General features: G+C 43.8%; 1 protein-coding gene across 1 annotated transcript; it reads right to left on the bottom strand.

The window, feature by feature from the left end:
* Positions 1 to 260: 260 nt before the first annotated feature.
* LOC110343082 lies at positions 261 to 2949 on the bottom strand. Its single transcript, XM_021234037.2, has one exon. The coding sequence runs from the start codon at positions 2871 to 2873 to the stop codon at positions 1605 to 1607; it is 1269 nt and encodes a 422-aa protein (XP_021089696.1). The 5' UTR covers positions 2874 to 2949; the 3' UTR covers positions 261 to 1604.
* Between the last annotated feature and the right edge of the window lie 21627 nt (positions 2950 to 24576).

The raw sequence follows: 24576 nt of genomic DNA, 5'->3' as shown, positions 1-24576 counted from the left end.
GCTGTGCCACTTGTACCATAAAGCTCCAGAAAACACATCAGCTAACTTCTGATTGGTTCCCTGCCACGTGGGTATCTGACCTCCTAGTGACTGGGAGGAGGGGCAAGGTCAGGCAACTACATGTTGAGCTTTTTCTTCAGCTGTCATGGCTGCTAACACAGGGGGCTGGTCCCTTCAATAGTTTTACACACACACACACACACACACACACACACACACACACACACACACAAAATATACTGATGTCAAGCAAGCTGAGATTCATCCCCAGCCCCGTCTCTTTTATTATTGTGGGGGACAATACATAGAAGCTTCAGCCTAGAAACACGGGCATCCTAGACCAGCGCACTGTCACTAAGTCATTCCAATAGCGTCCACACCCCACTTAAAATTTTTTTAAAGCCGGGCAGTAGTGGCGCACGCCTTTCATCCCAGCGCTTGGGAGATACAGGCAGGTGGATCTCTGTGAGTTTGAGGCCAGCCTGGTCTACAGAGCGAGTTCCAGGACAGCAGCAACAAAACACAAAGAAAGAAAGAGAAGGAGGAGAAAGGGGAGGAGAGAAAGTAAACTCAGGTCCAACCTTTCCACTTTAGAATCACCTGACTTTTCTTATATATTCAAAGCTTAATTTTACATTGTGCAAAGTGTTTTATTTAGATAAGGTATTTAAATAGCAATTATCACTGTTGTAAGCAGGAAATTACTATCACTTGGCATTAAATAGAAGTCGCTAACTGAAACGTGTATGACTATGAAGATTATTAAATTCCAGCTGCGTATAATTTTTGCCTACTGTAGCTTTAGAAGGGTATTAGTGAGCACTCTCTCCAAACAAAATAAAGCCTCTTTGACAAAATTCAAATGTAATCAAAAGGAATAACTCCCCACCTAAGATTTAATGTCATTTAATGATATGTCCCTGTAAAAACTGAACTTGTCTTCTTCCAGGAGAAATCTTGCAGAATCCAAGTCTTCCACCTCCCTCCAGACCTTAGAGCCTCCTAAGGTCTCCTCCTCTAACCTTAAACAAAAGAACAGATTTCCTTGTCTGACAAGTAATCAAAGCCTTAGGCTTTGTGGGCTCAGAAAAGTAGTTTCTAAAGTCTACCAACTCTCAAAGTGGCTAATCCCTGAATGCCAAGGCCACTTTGTTCCCCTACAAGGGTTAAGAAAGCCACTAGAAAGAACACTGACAATAAAAGGGTAATGTTGGTAATTTTCCCTCCAAGGCACTTTCTTGGCAAAGGCCTTAGTAGACATTTAAACGGCTGAGATCTGATTCCTATTAGAAAGGGTGACTTTTCCTCGCTCCCCTTGAGGCTGGAAAGTTGTCGGTAGGGTCACACTGCCTGTCTGAATGTGTGGCCTCAGACACAGGCAGTGAAGGGTCAGGCTGCTCCTGAGATAGTTTCTAGCTAGTTGCTGGGAAAGTCTCAATAGTGTCAGCGCTTGAGTTTTTAGGAACCACGTGGGGACCTGAAGAGCGACTTTGACAAGTCTGGCCTAAAGAGGCCTGGGAGTTCTGGGCAGACCCCATTGGCACCACAGGAGCCTTCATGGCCAAAGTATGGCTCTCTGAAACTTTAACAAACTCAGGCTGTGTTTAAGAGGCAGGAGAAGGATTCTGGGACTGGCTTTCTTGGGCTAGAGAGTCCTGCATTTGGCTCTGAGAGGTCACGGGGACCACGGGTAAACTTTCAGAGGAGATAGGCACCAGGAGTTTGCTCTGACTGTCTACTCGTTCCAGAGGGTAGACCCGAGAGGCCACACTGATCTTGGAGCGTCTCTGTGGGTAGGGGTCCACAGGAACATGGCTCTCAGGGGATACAGAGTCCTGGATTTGGCTCTGAAAGGTCACGGGGGCCACAGGTAAACGTTCACAGGAGATAGGCACCAGGAGTTTGCTCTGACTGTCTACTCGTTCCAGAGGGTAGACCCGAGAGGCCACACTGATCTTGGAGCGTCTCTGTGGGTCGGGGTCCACAGGAGCATGGCTCTCGGGGGATACAGAGCCCTGCATTTGCCTCTGAGAGGTCATGGGGGCCACAGGTAAACGTTCAAAGGAGATAGGCACCAGGAGGTGGCTCTGACTATCTTCTGGTTTCAGAGGGTAGACCCGAGAGGCCACGCCGATCTTGGAGCTCCTCTGGGGGTCGGGGTCCACAGGCATATGGCTGTCAGAGTACACCCCCATCTGGGAGAAGCTGCCGGAAGTGCCAGACTCCAGAGGGTAGCACTGAGACGTCACCGAAAAGACAGGCTGACTGCTGGAAGTACAAACGGAGGGAGGAGGGTGCAAAGTGACCAGAGGCAGGCTCCTAGAGGCCTGGATCGAGCAGATCTGTAGCTGGTCCAAGACAGACACAGGATTCACCGGATGGAGCCAATTTCTGCCATCTTTGGTCCCGGCATCGCTGTTCTCTTCCAGGGGGCCCGTGTCGGTCGAGCTGAGGATACTGATCCTCTGGAGGACCCTCGGGAGGAGCCGCCGCCGCCGCCGTCGGTGGATCAGCTGGAAGGTGTTGGAGACGCTCCTGAGGCTCAGCGAGAAGCGACGGCTGCCGGAGCGGAGCATCTCGACCTCGCCCGCGTGAGGCGAGATCATCCTCGTGGGGTCATCCGGGAGCGCCTCGATGTTGCCGGTGTACCAGAAGATCCACCACAGAAGGCTGACGAAAATGATGATGGAACCCAGATAGAGCAACATGTCGTAGAACAGCAGGTTAGCGAAGACGCCAGTGAAGAGCACTGACACGCCCACCGCGTCGAAGGCGACGCCCAGCCAGAAGAAGTGTCTGCAGTGTCCCAGGCCCCGGGGCTGCCTCTCAGTCAAGTCCACGCTCTTCCGCGAAAGCTCTGTGTTGCTCAGCATCGTCTACGCAAACCCCGCAAGAGGCCACCAGGACCCGGGCGCAGCCACGGGCGGGCTTGCGGGCCGCTGGGTCCCCATGGCAACGCAAGGGGCAGGGCGGGGCGGGGCGGGGCGGGGCGGGACGTTAGGCGGTGCCTTGCCCCCTCAAGAGAGGAAACAAGAACTGCGCGTGCGCACTGGGACCGGGTGCACCTTCTACGCTTGCGCAGTGCTCGGCCCTCGCCGGCGGTTTGTCCTCCTACCTGTCCCTCTGCCCCTGCTGCATCGCGTAAAATCCGCAGGAGCGAAACTAGCCCTAACTCGAGGCGAGAATCTTCTCGAGCGAGGGCGAGAGCTTGTAGGAAGCGGACCACGAGGACTGTTTTCGTGTTTCTTCCTGCAGCAGCTAGGATGAGTCTCGGCCTCGGGTGCAGTCAGGCGTCCCTGGTTTTCCTTCCCCTGAGAAGTGACTAGATTGGAGTCTGTTTTTAGCTCTGAATTCCCATCTTACCCGGCGACCGTCGATATGCTTGTCCAAGGACCCGGCAGACCCCACCTCTCCAGGTTCTCCCGTCTGCTGTAGCGGTCGGGGTGGGAGAAGAGCTGGCTGGGCACTTGTTTTGTTTTGTGTTTTGCTAGAGATGGATTCTAAGACATCCTAGTACATTTTTAATAGATCTAGGCTTGTAGATCAGACTGCATTTACCTTGACTTCTAGGCACATACCACCAAGAAAACTACTCTTTTTTTTTTTTTTTTTTCGAGACAGGGTTTCTCTGTGGCTTTCGAGCCTGTCCTGGAACTCGCTTGGTAGTCCAGGCTGGTCTCGAACTCACAGAGATCCGCCTGCCTCTGCCTCCTGAGTGCTGGGATTAAAGGCGTGCGCCACCAACGCCCGGCTGAAAACTACTCTTAACACTTTCAGAAGTATAGATCGATAATTAGAAAGGATGTAGTCACTGATAGGTCGCCCATGCTCCGTACTCATGCATGAGCACACGAGCGATATTACTTGGACCCCGTGAGTTGTTGAAATATTTTAAAGGGGTCAGACGTGATAGTACACATTTTTAATCCCTGCACTCGAGAGGCAGAGGCAAGCAGATCTCTGTGAGTTTGAATCCAGTCTGTTCTAATTTGGGAATTCCAGGCCAGCCAGGACTATACTGTGAGATCCTGTCTCTAAGTAAATGAATGGATGAGCAAAAATAAAAATGGACATGAAGGTGAGTAGGGGAAGTTGGGAGGCAGATGTGATCAAGATATACAGTATAAAAATGTCAAATAGTAAAAATAAAATATAGCCGGGCGTTGGTGGCGCACGCCTTTAATCCCAGCACTCCGGAGGCAGAGGCAGGCAGATCTCTGTGAGTTCGAGACCAGCCTGGACTACAAAGCGAGTTCCAGGACAGCCTCCAAAGCCACAGAGAAACCCTGTCTCGAAAAACCAATGAATAAATAAAGTATAAAGATTAGAAAAATGAATGTAGCAAAATATTAATAAGTGTAGAATAGAGATAAAATGAGAGTATAGGTGTTCATTGTTCAGTTCATTCTGTGCTTACGCTTGACATTTTCTCAAAGAGTTGCAGGATTTTAAGTTTTAAATTTAAAAAAAAAGGAATAGCAGGTGGACACGATGGTTCGGCAGTTAAAGGCTTACTCAGCGTTAAGCCTGACAACCTGAACCCAATCCCCAGGACCCACACGGTGGAAAGAGAACTGACCTCCACATGAAAATAGGTTTCTCCTCTTTGGCTGCCAGAGTGCAATCCAAAGGAACCGCCTGATGGTGAAGGGTGCAGCGTCATACCACAGGCCACCGCAAGGGGACGAGCTGGAGTCACCCGTTTTCTCAGATGCTTAGAAACTAACCGGTTTAGCCTGGGGCTCATCTTTGAAGTCCTTGATCTAGTCATTCCAGGAATTAGGCAAGCTTAGGTTTGAGTTTCTGACCTGGGCAAGCTCTTTCACCTCCCTTGGGTTTCATCTCTCCTACTATAAATGAGAGAACAGGTGCTACAGGAAGGCTGTGACGTTGCCATTAAATGATGCCTCTTTCGGGAACTGCGAACAGTTACTTTGTACCAAGGCCTCTCAAACTGTTTCCGTTTGGGGCCCCTGGTGTATGAGAAAATTTCATCTGACTCCAGGTATATAGATGCATAATATATGTACATAAATCACTGATAATTATAAATTTATTTTTATTTGCTTTTTAGAGACAGGGTTTCTCTGTGGCTTTGGAGCCTCTCCTGGCACTCACTCAGTAGACCAGGCTGGCCTCGAACTCACAGAGATCTGCCTGCCTCTGCCTCCCAAGTGCTGGGATTGAAGGTGTGTACCACCACCACCTGTCCTACAAATTTATTTTAAAACAAGTCTTTTGTTGTTGATATTTTATTTTTGAGATGGTCTCATTATAGCCCGGGCTGAACTTGAATTCTCTACGTATCTGAGGATTACCTTGATCTTCCTGCAACCACTTCCAAAGTTCTGGGATTATGAGGATAGCCATCATTCCCTGCTATTTTAAACAATTCTTTTTTGATATGTGTGTGTGTGTATAATATATACATATATATATTTATCATTCATTAGACAAAAACAAATTGGCATGCTAATAAGATGGATGCACATTCTTATTTTTGCATAAAGAATTAATTTTTGGCTAAATATTTTATTCTGTAGGACATAGAGAATCTTCAACATTTTTCAGTTAATCAGTATTTTCATTTTATAATCATTGATGCTGAGAATACAGATGTTCAGAAATATGTAGTACAAAATGGCAGAAATACATTTAGGAGCATTTTGGAAATTTCGTCATAATGCCAAAACAAAATAACATTTTTAAAAATGAAACTGAGGGGGTTGGTGCATGCCTTTAATTCCAGCACTCAGGAGGCAGAGGTAGGTGGATCTTTGAGTTTGAGGCCAGCCTGTCTACAGAGCTAGTTCCAGGACAGCCAGGGCTACACAAAGAAACCCTGTCTCAGAAAAACCAAAAATAAATAAATGTGAAACTAAAGTGAGCAACTCACATTACGTGTATTTGTTTGGGGGGGGTGCATATACCAGGGCTCAATTGTGGAGGTCAGAGGACAACTTGAACGTCTACCATGTGAGTCTGGGGGATCACACAGGTTGTCAGGCTTAGCAGCAAGCAGCTGGCAAGCCATCCCACAGGCCCATACAACAGTGTTTAATCCCAATACTGGGAAGGTGGAAGCAGGCAGATTTCTGAGTCTAAGGCCAGCCTTAACAACATAGGTCAGCCAGGGCTACATAGTGACACCATGTATGTATGTGTGTGTGTCGGGGGGTGTTAAACATTCCAACAGACTAGTAAGAAAATACTAAAAACCTTTATAATTAAACCATTATGTTTCTATAAGAGCAAAAAACTGGATTCAGTAGAGACGCTACACTTCATAACATAGTCATCTCAAATCTGAGGTAAAGTGCTCTAGGCAGCCTTGGAATGTGGTGCTAGTATAACGTCATGCACAGTACAAACTGCACTGGTCCTGAGAATGAAAAACTGCAGAGAAGTGTGACTTAACATGAGTGATGCTTCCAGAAATATCATGGACTCTGCAGACCAGGCTGGCAGAGATCCGATGCCTCTGCCTCCCGAGTGCTGGGATCAAAGGTGTGCGCCGCTACCACCTGTTATCTTGGATTCTTTATGTGCTTAATTTTGAATTAATTTTGGTTGTGTTTTACTGTTGCACATTCAATTATGCGACTGCCTTAGGGTTTCTATTGCTATGAAGAGGCACGGTGACCATAGAAACTCTAATAAAGGAAAACATTTAATTGGGTCTGGCTTGCAGAGGTTTTTGGCATGCAGGCACACACAGTGCTGGAGAAGCTAAGAGTCTACATCTTGATCCTCAGGCAACAGGAGACTGTGCCACACTGGGCATAGCTGGAGCATATGAGAGTTCAAACCCTGCTCCCACAGTGACACTTCCTCCAACAAGGCCACACTTCCTAATAGTGTCACTCCTGGTGGACCAAACATTCAAATGCAAGAGTTTATAAGGGCCATTCCTATTCAAGCCACCACAGTGACCCTACATGGGGTTGTGATTCACAGTTTATACTCAACAGCTGTGGTCTAGGTGGACATGTGGACACACAGCCTGTAATCACAGCATGCAGGATATGAAGGCACAAGGATCAAGAGTTTTAAAAAAAGCATTTGCAAATAGAGCTATATGAAACCCAGTCTTAAAGAACAGTAAACACAAGGGCTGGAGAAATGACTCATATTAAGACACTCTCTTTTGGCTTCTGAGAGCACTGCTTCACATGTTGCATGCATTGACAAAGATACACACACACACACACACACACACACAGTGGGGGAGGGACCGTGTCTCTTCTTAGCATGTCTACATGCATCTGGCTTCTGGCTCCAGATAGACCTTATTTGTTCCTGTGCCCCCACTAATTGATCCTGCTCCAGCAAGTACAAAAGGTGTAGATGGTGTATCACCTCCTGCCAGAAGAGCTGATACCCTGCTATTGCATGGGCTGTGGGAGTTCGCTGATGGCTGTATCTGAAGAGCTCCCAGCAAGTGCAGCTGCTGCACATGATATGGGCATCCGTGTAAACAACAAAAGCCCAACCCATACCCCCTTCTCTATGAAGCGCGTAACTGATTTTTTTAATTGTTGATTTGGAAAAATGGGGCAGAAGGAAAGGAGTCGTGGCGTACACTTTTAATCCCAGCGCTCAGGAGGCAGAGTCAGGCCTCTGTGTGAGGTTCAGGCCAGCCTGATCTACATGGGGTATTCCAGGACAACCTGGGCTATAGAAAGAGAAGCTGATTCAAAAACCGGGTGGAGGGTAGCCCTTGGATGGTAGAGCACATGCCTACTGTGCATGTGATCCTGGGTTCAGTCTTCAAGCAAGAAGACAGAGAAGAAAGACAGGGAGGGAGGGGGAGGCCAGGAAGCAGAGGTCAGCTTGCAGCTGAGCCAAATGTGGCCAGGGGGTAGAGGAAGTAAAGGGCATGGTGGGCTGGCAGAACTGTTTCTTAGGAAAAGGAATATTACGGAAAAATATGCCACCAAACGTTTCCCCTTGTGAGTGCTGGTATAAACACCTGGCCCAGAGAGCTTGGACGTTTTGATCATCTGACCCTCACAAGTGTGGTCATCACATGTGAGACAGTCAGCCTTACAGCACGCTGTGCAGAGAATAAAGAGAGAAGGCCATGACTGAGAGACCACAGAAGAAAAGGACGCCAAGGCAAGCCTAAGAGAGAAAGCATCCCAGCAAAGAGGAAAGCCCAGGCTGTGTACTACTCAAGCTGCAGTGGAACACAGGACCAGCAGGATGGTGTAGTGACTCGCCCAGTAAGAACTCATCTGGAGTGGAGATCATGCTATACAACCCATCACTATATGCAGGTGGTGGTGGTGTTTTTTAAAATTTAAATTTAAATTAGAAACAAGGTTGCTTCACATGTCAATCCCAGGTCCCTCTCCCTTTCCCTCCCCTCCTCCCACGCCTACCCTCCAATCCCCCCAGTACCCCCTCATTTCCCAGGGAGGGTGAGGCCCTCCATGGGGTGTCCATAGTTTGTCATTTCATCCAGGGAAGCATGAGAGTGCATCTCTCATTGTGGGATGGGCACCCAGAGTCCATTTGTATGCCAGGGGTAAACACTAATCTACTACCCAAAGGCTCAGTAGATTCCCTAGGCCTCCTCACTGACACCCACATTCAGGGGGTCTTGATCAGTCCCATAATGGATTCTCAGGCATCAGCCTGGGATTCAAGAGCGAACCCTTGTCAGGTCAGCTGTTTCTGGGGGTTAAACCAGCCCAGACTTAACCCCTTTGCTCATCAGTCCTCCCTCTCTGTCACTGGGTTCCTTGAGTTCAGCTCAGTGTTTAGCTGTAGGAGTCTGTCTCTGCTTCCATCAGCCATTGGATGAAGCTTCTGTTCCCCAGACTCTCTGGCCATGAGATTGTGGGCTGGCACTCCCCAGATCTATGTCTAAAATCCATTATGAGAGAGTACATGCCATGTTTCTCTTTTTGTGACTGGGTTACCTGCTCACTCAGGATGGTTTCTTCTAGTGCCATCCACTTGCCTGCAAATTTCATGATTTCATTGCTTTTTTCTGCTGAATAGTACTCCATTGTGTAAATGTACCACATTTTCTCTATCCACTCTTCGGGTGAGGGACATCTAGGTTGCTTCCAAGTTCTGGCTATTACAAATAATGCTGCTATGAACATAGTGGAACGGATGTCCTTGTTGTATGAATAATCATCTTTTGGATATATGCCTAAGAGTGAAATAGCTGGGTCTTGTGGTAGGCTTATTCCCATTTTTCTGAGGAGTCTCCATACTGATTTTCAAAGTGGCTGTATGAGTTTGCACTCCCACCAGCAGTGGAGGAGTGTTCCCCTTTCTCCACAACTTCTCCAGCATAAACTGTCATTGGTGTTTTTTATTTTAGCCATTCTGATAGGAGTAAGATGATGTCTCAGAGTTGTTTTGATTTGCATTTCCCAGATGGCTAAGGATGTTGAGCACTTTCTCAAGTGCCTTTCAGCCATTTTAGATTCCTCTATTGAGAATTCTCTATGTAGTTCTGTAGCCCACTTTTTAATTGGATCCTTTGGTGTTTTAGAGACTTGCTTCTTGAGTTCTTTGTAAATTTTGGAGATCAGCCCTCTGTCAGATGTGGGGTTAGTGAATATCTTTTTCCATTCTGTGGGCTACCTTTTTATCTTGTCGACTGTGTCCTTTGCCTTACAGAAGCTTCTCAGTTTCAGGAGGTCCTGTGTATTAATTGTTGACCTCAGTGTCTGTGCTACTAGTGTTATGTTCAGGAAGCAATCTCCTGTACCAATTTGTTCAAGGGTACATCCCACTTTCTCTTCTAAAAGGTTCAGTGTGGCTGGGTTTATGTTGAGGTTTTTGATCCATTTGGACTTAAGTTTTGTGCATGGCAATGGACATGGATCTAGCCACATTCTTCTACATGCCAGCATCCAGTTATGCCAGCACCATTTGTTGAAGATGCTTTCTTTTTTCCATTGTATATTTTTAGCTTCTTTGTCAAAGATCAGATGTTCATACATGTGTGGGTTAATATCAGGGTGTTCAATTTGATTCCATTGGTCTACCTGTCTGTTTTTGTGCCAATACCAAGCTGTTTTCAGGACTACAGCTCTATAATAGAGCTGGAATTCAGGGATGGTGATGCCTCCAGATGTTTCTTTGTTGAGTAAGGTTGTTTTGGCTATCCTGGGTCTTTTGTTTTTCCATACAAAATTGATTATTGTTCTTTCAAGGTCTATGAAGAATTTTGCTGGTATTTTAATGGAGATTGCATTGAATCTGTAGATTGCTTTTGGCAGGATTGCCATTTTTACTACATTGATCCTACCTATCCAAGAGCATGGGAGATCTTTCCATTTTCTGGTGTCTTCTTTAATTTCCTTCTTTAAAGACTCAAAGTTCTTGCGAAACAGGTCTTTCACTTGTTTATTTAGCATTACCCCAAGGTATTTTATGTTGTTTGTGGCTATTGTAAAGGGTGTTGTTTCTCTGATTTCTTTCTCAGCCCTTTTATCATCTGTATATAGTAGAGCTACTGATTTTCTTGAGTTGATCTTGTATCCTGCCACTTTGCTGAAAGTATTTATCTACTGTAGGAGTTCCCTGGTAGAGTTTTTTGGATCACTTATGTAGAAACTATCATATCATCTGCAAATAGTGAAAGTTTGACCTCTTTCTTTCCAATTTGTATCCCCTTGATCTCCTTTTGTTGTTGTATTGCTCTAGCTAGAACTTCAAGTACAATATTGAAAAGGTATGGAGAGAATGGACAGCCTTGTCTTGTTCCTGATTTTAGTGGAATCGCATTGAGAGTTTTTGTCCATTTAGGTTGATGTTGGCTGATGGTTTGCTGTATATAGATTTTATTATGTTTAGGAATGTTCCTGTTATCCCAGATCTCTCCAAGACCTTTATCATGAAGGGGTGTTGGATTTTGTCAAAGGCTTTTTCTGCATCTAGTGAGATGATCATGTGATTTTTGTTTCTCAACTTGTTTATATGGTGGATTACATTGATGGATTTTCGTATGTTGAGCCATCCCTGCATCCCCGGGGTGAAACCTACTTGATCATGGTGAATAATTGTTTTGATGTGTTCTTGGATCCTATTTGCCAGTATTTTATTGAGTATTTTTGCATCAATGTTCATGAGCAATATTGGTCTGAAGTCCTCTTTCTTAGTTGTGTCTTCGTGTGGCTTGGGTATTAAGGTTATTGAAGCCTCGTAGAAAGAGTTTGGCAAAGACCCTTCTGCCTCTATTGTGTGGAATATTTTGAGAAGAATTGGTATAAGCTGTTCTTTGAATTTCTGGTAAAATTCTGCATTGAGGTTATCTGGACCTGGGCTTTTTTTGGTTGGGAGACTTTTGATGACTGCTTCTATTTCCATAGGGGTTATAGGTCTATTTAAATTGCTTATCTGTTCTTTTTTTTTTTTTTTTTTTTTTTTTTTTTTGGTTTTACGAGACAGGGTTTCTCTATATTGTTTTGGAGGCTGTCAGTCCAACCTGGCCTCGAACTCACAAAGATCTGCCTGCCTCTGCCTCCCGAGCGTGCGCCACCACCACCCGGCTGCTTATCTGTTCTTGATTTAATTTTGGCAAATGATGGCTATCCAGAAAATTGTCCATTTCCTTTAAATTTTCGAATTTTGTGGAGTACGGGTTTTCAAAGCATGACCTGATGATTCTCTGAATTTCCTCAGAGTCCGTTGTTATGTCCCCCTTTTCATTTCTGATTTTGTTAATTTGCATGTAAACACTCTGTTGTTTGGTAAGTTTGGATAAAGGTTTGTCTATCTTGTTGATTTTCTCAAAGAACCATCTCTTTGTTGCATTGATTCTTTGTATTGTTTTCCTAGTTTCTACTTTATTGATTTCAGCCCTCAGTTTGGTTATTTCCTGGTGTCTACTCCTCCTGGGTGAGTTTGCTTCTTTGTGTTCTAGAACTTTCAGCTGTGCTGTTAATTCTCTAGTGTAACTCTTCTCCAGTTTCTTCATGTGGGCACTTAGTGCTATGAACTTCCCTCGTAGCACTGCTTTCAAAGTGTCCCATAGGTTTAGGTATGTAATTTCTTCATTCTCACTGAATTCTAGGAAGTCTTTAATTTATTTTTTTTCTTTGACCCAGGAATGGTGCAATTGTGCTTTTTTCAATTTCCATGAGTTTGTAGGGTTTCTGCAATTTGTGTTGTTGTTGAATTCTAATTTTAACACATGGTGGTCTGATAAGATGCATGGAGTTAATCCAATTTTTTTGTACCTGTTGAGGTTTGATATCTTGCTAAGTATGTGGTGCTGAGAAAAAGGTATATTCTTTTTTATTTGGATGGAATGTTCTATAGATGTCTGTTAATCCCAATTGGGCCATAACTTCTACTGGCCCCTTTGCTTCTTTATTAAGTTTCCGTCTGGTATTCCTGTCTAGTGGTGAGAGTGGTATGTTGAAATCTCCTACTATAAGTGTGTGGGGCTTTATATGTGATTTGAGTTTTAGTAATGTTTCTTTTACGAACGTGGATGCCTTTGAATTTGGGGCACAGATGTTCAGAATTATAACTTTATCTTGGTGGATTTCACCTGTTATGAGTATAAAATGACCTCCTTGATCTCTTGATTGATTTTATTTTAAATTCTACTTTGTTAGATATTAGGATTTCTACCCCCGTTTATTTCTTGGGTCCATTTGATTGGAAAATCTTTTCCCAACCCTTAACTCTGAGGTAATGTCTGTCTTTGAGGCTGAGGTGTGTTTCTTGTATGCAGCAGGATGGGTTCTGTCTTTGAATCCATTCTGTTAGCCTGTGTCTTTTTATGGGCGAGTTAAGATCATTAATATGGAGGGATATTAATAATCATTGATTGCTTATTCTTCTTTGATTTGGAATGGTTGGTAGTGGTGGAATTATGTGTGGAATTCCACCCCTTTTTTCTTTTGGCTGTTGGTAAGGTGGGATTATCTAATGCCTATGTTTTATGGCTGTAGTTAACTTCCTTGGGTTGGAGTTTTCCTTCCAGAACTTTCTGTAGGGCTGGATTAGTGGATATGTATTGCTTGAATCTAGTTTTGTCATGGAATATCTTGTTTTCTCCATCTATAGTGATTGAAAGCTTTTCTGAGTGCACTAGTCTGGGTTGCATCCATGGTCTCTTAGTGTTGGTAGAATATCTATCCAGGACCTTCTGGCTTTCAGAGTTTCCATGGAGAAGTCAGGTGTGATTCTGATAGGTTTGCCTTTATATATTACTTGGTCTTTTTCCTTAGCTGCTCTTAATATTATTTCTTTATTCTCTATATTTGGGGTCTTGATTATTATGTGGCGATGGAACTTTTTTTGTGGTCCACTCTATTTGGTGTTCTGTAGGCTTCTTGTACCTTCATTGACATGTCTTTCTTAAGGTTGGGAAAGTTTTCTTCTATGATTTTGTTGAATATATTTTCTGCCCCTTTAAGGTGGTTTTCTTCACCTTCTTCTATACCTATTATTCTTAGGTTTGGTCTTTTCATGGTGTCCCATATTTCCTGGATGTTTTGTGTTAGGGATTTGTTGGACTTTTTGGTCAATGAATCAATTTCTCCTAGTGTATCTTCAATATCTGAGATTCTCTCTTCCATCTCTTGTATTCTGTTGGTAATGCTTGCATCTGTAGTACCTGACTGTTTGCCAAGTTTTTCTATTTCCAGCCTTCCTTCAGATTGTATTGTTTTATTGTCTCTATTTCAGCTTTCAACCCTTTCACTGTTTGAATTGTTTCTTGCAGTTTTTGCTTTGTCTTGTCCATTTGATGCATTTCTTGCATTTTTTGGTTTGCTTTTTCTTCCATTTCTTGCATTTTTTGGTTTGCTTTTTCTTCCATTTCTTGCATTTTTTTGGTTTGCTTTTTCTTCCATTTCTTGCATTTTTTGGTTTGTTTTTTATTCCATTTCTTTGAAGGATTTTCCTATATCCTCCTTTAGGGCCCCTATCATATTCATGAAAGTGGTTTTAAGGTCATTCTCTTCTGCTTCATTTGCATTGGAATGTTAGAGTCTTGCTGGTGTGGAGTCTCTAGAATCTGGCGGTGTCATATTTGATTTTCTGTTGCTGAGTGTGTTTTTGTATTGTCTCTTTCCCATCTTTTCTTCTAGTGGGTGCAGAAAGAGCCCCTTACTGGCCTGGTGGTTAGGGGAACAGAGTTCCCTTTCAGTGGGTGCTAGCAAGTCCAATAATCTGGTAGTTCTCTTCTTCTTGGTCTCTAGTTCTGGTCCCATGGGTGGAGAAGAAGACTGGGAATCTGGGGTGCATAGGCTCCCACTGGCAGTCTGCAGGCACTGGTCTCCTGGTCCAGTTGGTCGAAGAGAAGGCCAGGTATCCGGGGTGTGTGGCTCCCGCAGGGAGGGGAAGCTCTGTAGCAGTCCCCAGGCACTGGAAGACAGGCCCGGATACATGACCTGGTTTACCTGGTCCCATTAGTGAAAAAGAAAAAAGGTGGGGTTTTTTTAATATTTAATTTATTAAAATAGAGGTAAGAATAATGGTACTCTAAAATTTATCTTTTTATTTTTTAACTTATAATTACACCATTTCCCCCTTCCCTTTTCTCTCCATCAGAACTCCTATATACCCCTCCTTTGTCTCTTTCAAATTTGTGGCCTCTTTTTCCATTAATTGCTATATGCATGTATTATGTTTTTTTTAAATTTATTTGTTTATTTGATTTTTCTGTAGCTTTGCAGACTGTCGTGGAACTTGCTCTGTAGACCAGGCTGGCATTGAACTCACAGAGATCCTCCTGTCTGTGCCTCTCAAGTGGTGGGATTAAAGGTGTGTACCACCACTGCCCAGTTACATGCATAAATGTATATGAACAGCATGTACATATATCTTCCTAAGTATAATGTTCTTGATCTGTATAATATTACTTTTATGTATGTTTTCAGGGCTGATCATTTATTTCTGAATGAGCTTGTGTGCTCATCCCTGGGGAAGACTATTTCTCCCAGTCTCAGCATTATTTTTTGAGGCAGGAAGTTCAAGACAGGGTTTCTCTGTGGCTTTGGAGGCTGTCCTGGCACTAGCTCTTGTAGACAAGGTTGGTCTCGAACTCACAGAGATCCACCTGCCTCTGCCTCCCGAGTGCTGAGTTTGAACGCGTGTGCATTTCTTAATGTCCTGCAGTTCTTTGACTAGGGTTAAGACCTCATGATGTTTCCCCTGCCCACATTAGCATTGTCCATTGGTGTCACCCTTGGTCAGCTCATTTTTGGGCAGTCATGTTGGTGAGACAATATAGGTGTAGCTTCTGACATTCCTAGAAGACACAATTGAGAGCAAACTCACCGATCCTCCACCCCTGTGCTGCAGTGTTCCCTGAGACTTAAGTGTGGAGTTGCTTTGTAGAAGTATCCATTGGGACTGTGCAGCACGAGTTCTTTTTTTTATGGTTTATTTATTTATTATGTATACAGTATTCTGCCTGCATTCATATCTGCAAGCCAGAAGAGGGCACCAGATCTCATTACAGATGGTTGCAAGCCACCATGTGTTTGCTGGGAATTGAACTCAGGTCTTCTGGAAGAGCATTCTCTGCTCTTAACCTCTGAGCCATCTCTCCAGTCCCCGCAGCACGCTCTAATAGGTCTTAATAATAAAAACCGTAGCTAGCTCTGCGCTCTGATGCTCAGGCAAGCTTTATTCGTTATATCATAAACAAATATCACCACAGGACTGGGCTCCAGCTGCTGATTCTCATGTCACTGCCACACCTGCAGCTCACTACAAAGTGTACTGAATGAGTTTTCTTTGTGTCCCTTGTCCCTACCCTGGTGTAAGAGGTGAGTTCTTCAAACAGCCCACAAAGCCCCTGCCCAGTGAGTTCCTAGTGCCAATGTGTGTTATCAGCTTCTGCTCTACCAGCCTTGCAAAGCATGAGGACTCCTGTTTTACCAGCTGTGATAATGGCTGCTTTTGACTCTCTACAGATCACTCCACATGCAATAACAATGACATGCACATCCAAAAGGAATTTATCTCTCAGCAGGCTGTGCAACCTAGTGACCTGAGTTCAATCCCTGGAGCCCACATAAAGGTGGAAGGAGTGACTGACTCTTAAAAGTCATTCTCTAAGCACCATATTCCTGCTGTGGAGGAGTGTACATGTGAAGTGTGTGTGTGTGTGTGTGTGTGTGTGTGTGTGTGTGTGTGTGTATCCATGTCTTGCCTAGATCAAGAAAAAAAGATAGAAATGACAATATGAAAAACAATCTAAATGTCTATCAGGAAGGGCTCTGAGTAAATGGACCTAAAATGGTTTCTCACTAAGGACGGTTCTTATGCCTGGATTAAACACTGGCAAGGCAAAGTGTGAAGTAAATACTCTAAAATGGATGGAGGATGATGGTACATGTTTTTAGTCCCAGTACTTAGGAGGCAGAGGCCAAGGATCTCTGTGTTGAAGGTCACCTTGGTCTACAGAGCAAGTTCCAGGAGAGCCAGGGATGCTCAGTGAGACACCTTTCTCTCTCTGTGTGTCAGTCTCTCTCTGTGTGTCTCTCTCTGTCGCTGTCTCTCTCTGTCTCTCTCTGTCTGTCTCTCTGTCTCTGTCTGTCTGTCTGTCTGTCTGTCTGTCTCTCTCTCTCTCTCTCTCTCACACACACACACACACACACACACGTTCTTGAGTTATCTGTGAATGAATGGTGAAAAGCGATACAGACCCTGGGAAATGTAAGGGAGGCACATTGATACTGGCATCCTATTTTTAAATCCACAACAGAATTTGGATGGATATATAGAGGGGCAGTGATAAAGCAAAATGTTAAAAGTAGAAGGTACATGGTGAATTGTTGATGAAAGTTCTTGTCACACCAGGTCCTGCTGCCACTGTGCCCCAAATAAACACACAGTGACACTATATTAATAATAAAACTGTTAGCCAGTGGCTAGGGCTTCTTATGGCTAGCTCTGTCTTAATTATTAACCCATTTCCATAAACCTAAGTATTTCCACGTGGTCTTGGCTTACTGGAGAATACCCAGAACTGTTTCTCCTTTGGCTGCTACATGTTATCTGTCTTTGGCCTACCTTTCTCAGGATTCTCCCCATCCTAGTCATGCCTATCTTCCTGCCTCATTGGCCAGACAGTGTTTTATTCATCAGTAATAAGAGAAACATATATACAGAAGGACATCCCCCTCATCTCCTCTTTTCTGTCTAAATAAAAAGAAGAGTTTTGTTGAGTAAGGTTGTTTTGGCTATCCTGGGTCTTTTGTTTTTCCATACAAAATTGATTATTGTTCTTTCAAGGTCTATGAAGAATTTTGCTCGTATTTTAGTGGGGATTACATTGAATCTGTAGATGGCTTTTGGCAGGATTGCCATTTTTACTACATTGATCCTACCTATCCAAGAGCATGGGAGATCTTTCCATTTTCTGGTGTCTTCTTTAATTTCCTTCTTTAAAGACTCAAAGTTCTTGCGAAACAGGTCTTTCACTTGTTTATTTAGCATTACCCCAAGGTATTTTATGTTGTTTGTGGCTATTGTAAAGGGTGTTGTTTCTCTGATTTCTTTCTCAGCCCTTTTATCATCTGTATATAGTAGAGTTACTGATTTTCTTGAGTTGATCTTGTATCCTGCCACTTTGCTGAAGGTGTTAATCAGCTGTAAGAGCTCCCTGGTAGAGTTCTTTGGGTCATTTATGTAAACTATCATATCATCTGCAAATAGTGAAAGTTTGACCTCTTTCTTTCCAATTTGTATCCCCTTGATCCCCTTTAGTTGTCATGTGGCTCTAGCTAGAACTTCAAGAACAATATTGAAGAGATATGGAGAGAGTGGACAGCCTTGTCTTGTTCCTCATTTTAGCAAAATTGCGTTGAGTTCCTGTCTATTTAGTTTGATGCTGGCTGCTGGTTTGCTGTATATAGCTTTTATTATGTTTAGGTATGTTCCTGTTATCCCAGATCTCTCCAAGACCTTTATCATGAAGGGGTGTTGGATTTTGTCAAAGGCTTTTTCAGCATCTAGTGTGATAATTGTGTGATTTTTGTTTTTCAGCTTGTTTATATGGTGGATTACATTGATGGATTTTATTTTTTAATTATTTATTTTTAAGTTTAAATTTAGATTAGAAACAAGGTTGCTTCACAAGTCAGTTCCAGGTCCCTCTCCCCTTCCCTCCCCTCCTCCCGTGCACTCCCCCCAACACCCCTCATTGTCCCCTCATTTCCCCAAGGAGGGTGAGGCCCTCCATGGGGGTGTCCATAATCTGTCATTTCATCCAGGGCCTAGACCCTCCCCCAAGAGTTCAGGGTGAGAGTACATCTCACATTGTTGGATGGGAGTCCAAAGTCCGTGTGTATACTCGGGATGAGTACTGATCTACTGCCCAAGGCTCAATAGATTACCTAGGCCTCCTCACTGACACCCACATTCAGGGGGTCTTGATCGGTCCTATGCTGGAATCCTAGCCATCAGTCTGGGATTCAAGTGTTAACCTTTGTCAGGTCAGCTGTTTCTGGGGGTTAAACCAACCCAGTCTTAATCCCTTTGGTCATCAGTCCTCCCTCTCTGTTACTGGGTTTCTTGAGTTCAGCTCAGTGCTTAGCCATGGGACGCATCACCATCCCTGACCTCAAGCTCTATTATAGAGCTATAGTCCTGAAAACAGCTTGGTATTGGCACAAAAATAGACAGGTAGACCAATGGAATCGAATTGAACACCCTGATATTAACCCATACATGTATGAACATCTGATCTTCGACAAAGAAGCTAAAAATATACAATGGAAAAAAGAAAGCATCTTTAACAAATGGTGCTGGCATAACTGGATGCTGGCATGTAGAAGAATGTGGATAGATCCATGTCTATCGCCATGTACAAAACTTAAATCCAAATGGATCAAAGACCTCAACATAAATCCAGCCACACTGAACCTCTTAGAACAGAATGTGGGTGGTACCCTTGAACGAATTGGTACAGGAGACTGCTTCCTGAACATAACACCAGTAGCACAGACACTGAGATCAACAATTAATACATGGGACCTCCTGAAACTGAGAAGCTTCTGTAAGGCAAAGGACACAGTCAATAAGACAAAAAGGCAGCCCACAGAATGGGAAAAGATATTCACTAACCCCACATCTGACAGAGGGCTGATCTCCAAAATTTACAAAGAACTCAAGAAGAAAGTCTCCAAAATACATTAGGATGCAATTAAAAAGTGGGCTACAGAACTAAATAGAGAATTCTCACTAGAGGAGTCTAAAATGGCTGAGAGGCACTTGAGAAAGTACTCAACATCTTTAGCCTCAGGGAAATACAAATCAAAACAACTCTGAGATACCATCTTACTCCTATCAGTATGGCTAAAATCAAAAACACTGAAGACAATTTATGCTGGAGAGGATGTGGAGAGAGGGGAACACTCCTCCACTGCTGGTGGGAGTGCCAACTGGTACAGCCACTTTGGAAATCAGTGTGGAGATTCCTCAGAAAAATGGGAATAAACCTACCACCAGAGGCAGCAACTCCACTCTTAGGCATATATCCAAAAGTTTCACATTCACACAACAAGGATGTCTGTTCCACTATGTTCATAGCAGCATCATTTGTAATAGCCAGAACTTGAAAGCAACCTAGATGCCCCTCAACTGACAAGTGAATAGAGAAAATGTGGTACATTTATACAATGGAGTACTATTCAGCAGAAAAAAAAACAATGGAATCCTGAGATTTGAAGGCAAATGGATGGCACTAGAAGAAACCATCTTGAGTGAGGTAACCCAGTCACAAAAAGAGAAACATGACATGTATTTTCTCATATATGGATTTTAGACATAGATCTGGGGAGTGCCAGCCTACAATCCCATGACCAGAGAGTCTGGGGAACAGAAGCTTCATCCAATGTCTGATGGAAACAGAGGCAGACTCCCACAGCTAAACACTGACCTGAACTCAAGGAATCCAGTGACAAAGAGGGAGGACTGATGAGCAAAGGGTTTAAGACTGGCCTGATTTAACCCCCATAAATAGCTGACCGACAAGGGTTAGCTCTTGAATCCCAGACTGATGGCTGGGATTCCAGCATGGGACTGATCAAGACCCTCTGAATGTGGGTGTCAGTGAGGAGGCCTAGGTAATCTATTGGGCCTTGTATAGTAGATCAGTATTTATCCTGGGTATACAAATGGACTTTGGGTGCCCATCCAACAATGAGAGATGCACTCTCACCCTGGACTCCCAGGGGAGGGTCTAGGCCCTGCCCTGGATGAAATGACAGACTATGGACACCACTTGGAGGGCCTCACCCTCCCTGGGAAAATGAAGGGATATTGGAGGGATTAGCGGGAGGGCGTGGGAGGAGGAGGGGAGAAAGCGAGAGGGACCTGGAATTGATATGTGAAGCAACCTTGTTTCTAATTTAAATTTAAAAATGAAATAAAAAGAAATAGTTCTATAAAACTTAAAAGAGAAGAGTTTTAATTTTAACATAGTAAAATTATATATAACAAAACAGTTATCAAGTAAGAACTATAGTTAACAATATTTAGTTCATTAACATTTGGCAAAAGTTAAAGAAAATATTCTACCATCTATCTTTGTGAGTCTAAAGTTTTATATGTAGCTTATCTATTATCATAACTAAGGAAAACCATAACCATTACTATCTGTATTCAACTCCACCAAGGTCACAGAAGGATAATATATAAATTCTAGAGTTGACAGAGGCATCTCGCTACCTGGACAGTCACCCGAAGTTCCTCTGTAACATTGGGGCATCCATCATTCTCAGCAAAGCAGGAAATTTGAAACTGTCCCACCTGTATTGGCAGTTTATCAGTCATTTTTCTGTGTCCTGCAGAATGTTTGGCAGACTCTTCCAAGAAGCAGGAACCCTGTCCATGTTATTTTTTCAAGTTCAGCAGTCACTTTCCTGTGGGTCCTGCGTGTCCACCTTATACGACAACAGTCAAACAGTCCATTCAAGAGCAGTTTCTTGCCCGAATGGCTGTTCTTGCTGTGTCAAAGGCAAATGCCATAATAAATTTCTTCAATATCTATCTCCTTTCTGATGTAATTGGTGTTGCCAGGAGCAGTTGTGTCTCACTGTCATGAGAAACCCTAAACCATTTTAAATGTCACATCCTGTAGACTTATCTATCCATCAGAAACATCTCTTTATATCTACAAGGCATAGCTAACGTAAGTTTTGACTGTTATGAGAATGAGCTGGAAGGCTGTTCCCTGAAGGGTAAAATGCAAGAGCAAGGCAATGGCAGCCGTGTAGAGAAGGTATCTTGCACTCTCTTTGCACCAAAGATCATTAGTAGATAGACATCCATTAACTTTTTTGCTTCTATTTTTGTTGTTGTTGTTTATTTGCTTTTCAGTACAGGGTTTCTCTGTGTATCCCTGGCTGTCCTGGTACTCACTCTGTAGACCTGGCTGTCCTCAAACTCAGAGATCAGCCTTCCCCTGTCTTCATTAGCGTTGGAATTGAAGGTGTGCACCATCACTGCCCAGCTCCACTAAGGCATATTAAACTAAGTTATAGACATATCTTAGATAGGGTTTTATTACTGCGAAGAGACATCGTGACCATGGTAACTCTTATAAAGGAAAATATTTAATTGGGGAGCAAGAAGAGACAGTGAGCTACTAGGCCTGGCTTGAGCTTCTGAAATCTCAAAGCCTGCCTCTAGTGACATACTTCCTCCAACAAAGCCACACTTACTTCAACAAGGCCACACTCCAACAATAAAAGATAGCTTTGGCCAAAAGATTTGTGATACCCACTTTGGAAGACTGATGTATTAAAGCCACACCTTTAAAAAAAAAAAAAAAGGTCATCCCTACCAGATACAGAAAGAAAAGATAGTTATGATTACATTCAAATATCTGGACCTGGGATCTGAAGGAAAGTTGGTTTCAATGTATGTAAATATGTAGAAGGGAAGTAGATACCTATAAACATTCATTATGGGTTCTAGAATGTCTCACTGAGTGGTGGGGCACACCTTTAATCCCAGAAACTCAAGGAGACAGAGGCAGGTGGATCTCTGTGAGTTTGAGGTCAGCCTGGTCCACAGAATTAGTTCCAGAATAGCCAGGGATGTTACACAGAAAACCCTTTAAAAAAAACATAAACAGACTAAATAACACAAAAACAAATGTCTTGGAAGACAAAATGTGTCCATGGAAACACAGCCTGATCAAAATAAACGAAATCCTTGTTGGCTTCTCCAACAATCGTTTTGACAGGTGAAGAGGTGTATCCGGCTCTGCCTGTTCACTTTATTCACCAATGCATCTGCACCAGCAGCCTCTTCTGCCAGGAGGTGGAGGTAGCCAGCTCAGCCACAGATCTGGGATAGACCCTGCCTATCCACAGAACGGGCTACAGGGGGCAGTAAGGGAGTAAAAGAACAGCCTCTGGGAACTGGGTCCCCATCTACTGTGTGCCCTGAGCCAAGCCAGGGAGGCTGTGATCCTGACCAGCTGTGGAATGGAACCAAAGGCATAGGAGACTAGATCCTCCAAAAAGTGTTTATGTGAAGGGGAAGATGGGCTCAGGAGGGAATGATAGATGTGTGTGTGTGTGTGTGTGTGTGTGTGTGTGTGTGTGCTTCTGTGTGTGTGTGTCTGTGTGTCTGTATATGTGTATCTGTCTGTGTGTATATGTGTGTGTCTGTGCTTCTGTGTGTGTGTCTGTGTCTCTGTATGTCTGTGTGTCTATGTGTCTGTCTGTGTGTGTCTCTGCTTCTGTGTGTGTGTCTGTGTGTCTATGTGTATGTCTGTGTGTGTCTGTGTCTGTGTCTGTGTCTGTGTCTCTGTATGTCTGTGTGTCTATGTGTCTGTCTGTGTGTGTCTCTGCTTCTGTGTGTGTGTCTGTGTATCTATGTGTATGTCTGTGTGTGTCTGTGTCTCTGTATGTGTGTATCTATGTGTGTGTGTCTGTGTGTGTGTCTGTGTGTCTGTGTGTGTGTGTCTGTGTGTCTGTGTCTCTGTGTGTGTGTGTGTCTGTGTGTCTATGTGTATGTCTATGTGTGTCTGTGTGTGTGTGTCTGCAGGGAAGACAAGGAGTGGGGTGGGTAAACAGGTGAGAATTGGCATGAAGAGAAGGAGGAAGGCATGGAGGACAGCAGTCAGTGATACAGGAAAGGAGACAGGTTAAACAGACAGGAAAGAGAGGTGTAGGTGCAAAGAACCAGATAAAGAGGAGATGGGGACGAGATCGGGATGGAAGCAGACTGAATATGGGAGGCAGAGAAGGAACTAGAGGACTCAGGAGAAACATGGAGAGACGAGACAGAACAGAGGAAAGGCAGAGAGAGAGGGTGAGAATCCATTCAGAGAGTGATGGGAGGAGCAGAAAGCAGCAGTGGAGGAAGAGAATGGGGTTATGTCGAGAAAAGCTCCGTTTCGTGCTAGGCGTCCATCTTTGTGCCACCAGCTCTTTATCTCTGACTCCAGGCTCTGAAAGGAAGTCCCCAGTAACCTTGACTCAGTGACTCACCAGAAATGTACAGCTTGACTACTTGTTATATAACTAACTGCTTTTTTTTTTTGCTTCTGTAACTTGCTTATGAAGATACCTAAAGATGGTTTTGAGTTGCCTTAACTACTTAGCAGAACAGAACAGTTTTCCTTACATGCATAGATACTGAAAGTCTTCTCGTGGTTTTACCTTTAGAAATCCTTCCATAACAGCGAAGCCAGTGTTTATCCCTGGTGCACAAATGGACTTTGGGAGCCCATTCCCTATGGAGGGACACTATTGTAGCCCAGATACTTGAAAGAGGCCATAGATCCTCCCCGAATTTATGTGAAGGACTTTGATGGTCCCCCGTGGAGGGCCTCACTATCCTTGGGGATGGGGGGTGGGTTGGGGGGCAGGTAGGGGACATGGGAGTATGGGAGGGCAAGGAAATGGGGGGATTGATATGTAAATTAAGATTGTTTCTAAAATAAAATTTTAAAAAAAGGAAAGAAATCCTTCGCTATATACCTCCTTCGTGGCAATCTCAAATTTGGCTCACAGACTGTCCTGTTAACAGCTAATCAATAAATCTTTTAAATTTTTATTTATTCTATGTGTCCTTTACAACACGTATCTTGATCCCATTCATCTCCCCGTCCCTCTGAATCTACCCTCCGCCCCTGCACACACACACCCCAAATAGAACAAAATTTAAGAGAAAAAAGATAATAAAATAAAATTTAAAAATAGGTGGGTGGTGGTGGCGCACGCCTTTAATCCCAGCACTCAGAGGCAGAGGCAGGCGGATCTCTGAGAGCTCAGGGAAAGCCTGGTCTACAGAGCCCCAGGTCAGCCAGGACTATTACACACAGAAACCCTGTCTCAAAAAAGAAAAATAAATAAATAAAAACAATTGCAATAAAATAAGTCGATAAGTCTTTTTAATTATAACTGGATTGAGTCTATGGTCTTTTCCCAGGGGTCACAAATTCCATAACAAAGGGAGAAAAGGGGGAGCGGAGAGAGAAAGGGAGGGACCTGGCAGCTCTCTGTGGAGAAGGCAAAGAGGGAGAAACCTGGAGGGGGGGCGGGGGAGACAAAGGCAGCAGTCCTCGGGCAGGGCCATTAGTGGGCCCAGCTTCTGGGTCTGTCACCCAAGGCGATG

Source organism: Mesocricetus auratus, unplaced genomic scaffold, assembly GCF_017639785.1.
Source record: "Mesocricetus auratus isolate SY011 unplaced genomic scaffold, BCM_Maur_2.0 Super-Scaffold_100024, whole genome shotgun sequence".
NCBI lineage: Eukaryota > Metazoa > Chordata > Mammalia > Rodentia > Cricetidae > Mesocricetus > Mesocricetus auratus.
This window is presented reverse-complemented; position numbering and strand designations above follow the sequence as displayed.

Excerpts from the sequence above, each read along its gene's own strand:
- LOC110343082 (XM_021234037.2), bottom strand. The coding sequence starts at position 2,873 with ATGCTGAGCAACACAGAGCTTTCGCGGAAGAGCGTGGACTTGACTGAG.